Source organism: Salvelinus sp. IW2-2015, linkage group LG18 (assembly GCF_002910315.2).
Source record: "Salvelinus sp. IW2-2015 linkage group LG18, ASM291031v2, whole genome shotgun sequence".
Classification (NCBI taxonomy): Eukaryota; Metazoa; Chordata; class Actinopteri; order Salmoniformes; family Salmonidae; genus Salvelinus; species Salvelinus sp. IW2-2015.
In genome coordinates, this window is record NC_036858.1 from 52,183,143 (window position 1) to 52,184,470 (window position 1,328).

Here is a 1,328-nt window from a genome sequence, read left to right on the forward strand (position 1 = left end):
CGTAGGTTGGAGCAGTCCACCACGTTGGACTCACAGCGACATTTAGGAGGACAGACTGGATCACTGTTACACTCATTATTCAGACGAACGTCCTCGGTGCCTGAAGACACATAACACACACAACTTGAAACAAAACTCTGTACATGACAGACAAAAAACACCCACACAAAACCACCTTTTACCAAACTTGTACCTAAAACCCAAAATACACACGTCCAACTGGTATAAAAAGCTCACACACACACACAACACATTGAGACGTCGTTACAACTCTCTGTTGCACATTGGCCTACGCCTATTCTGGCCTTAGAAAATCACTCTATAGGGCCACGATGAACCTAAACACCTGAGGGCTAAGACACACCAATAGCGTTTGCTGGCCGAGAGTACTTAGAACCTCTGTACAAAGTGCCGGCCGTAATTTGCAATCCGAGTGCGCACCGATTTTACATGTAGAATCAGGTGAAAATGTCAGCAGTAGACGTCTACAGCGGGTGGTCCCTAAAAGACCGATCTGCAGATGAACACTAGATCCACATTCGGTGCAATATGAGCGAGCCTTTAAAGATCAGCTCTCGCCTGGCCTACCATGACCCTAAAGGTTGGCACGTACTACCAGATGAGAGATGGGTAGTGGGAGGGAGAGAGCAGAGAGGAAAGAGGAGTGAAAGAGTGATGGAGAGAGAGAGAGAGATAGGCCAAGAGGGAGAGAGCGGGGGAAACGGAAGGAAGAGATGAGTACTATTTTAGAGATGTGACCTAGTGGGAGCAATGGTGTGAAAAGAACAGCAGGTCCTTAAAATGCAGACCAGAGGGAGATGGAGATATTAGGAGAGATGGAGAGAAGGAGATGGAGAGAGGTGGGGAGAGGCGGGAGAGAGGGATGAGATGTCAGAGAGGATTTGGGTAGTCTAGCAGAGAGGACCCTAGAGTACAGGCCAGGGAGGAAGTGAAGTGTTTAAAGGAGAGGGAGAGAGATGGAGAAAGAGAGTGAGAGTGGGATGAGAGAGGGATGATGTCAGAGATGGCTAGGGAGAGAGGGAAGGGAATGAAGACAGGTGGGGAAGGAGGGGAGTGGCTCCAGTGCATGGGAAGATGAGTGTGATGAATATGAGAGGTGAAGGCAACGGAGAGAGTATGTGGGAGAGGCGGAGGGACGGACAGAGTGATGAAGAGAGCGAAGGAGACAGGGATAGAGGAATTCAGGGACGACGTCAGAGGGGTGTGCACTTCTACTTCTTATTTTCTTCCCTCTCTCCTCTCTTCCTCTCTTCCTCTCTCCCTCCTCTCCCTCTCTCCCCTCTCCCTCCTCTCCCTCTGTCCCCTCT

The 1,328-nt window shown here is 49.9% G+C and overlaps 1 protein-coding gene across 1 annotated transcript in view; it reads right to left on the reverse strand.

The window, feature by feature from the left end:
* Positions 1-1,328, reverse strand: part of LOC111977952 (slit homolog 1 protein) — a 67,239-nt gene that overhangs the window by 41,934 nt on the left and 23,977 nt on the right. The window contains exons 8-9 of the mRNA XM_070448707.1: positions 183-193; positions 1-100 (exon numbers count right to left, since the gene is read on the reverse strand). Of these exons, the coding sequence (XP_070304808.1) occupies positions 1-100; positions 183-193 (111 nt within the window). The remainder of the gene's footprint in view (positions 101-182; positions 194-1,328) is intronic.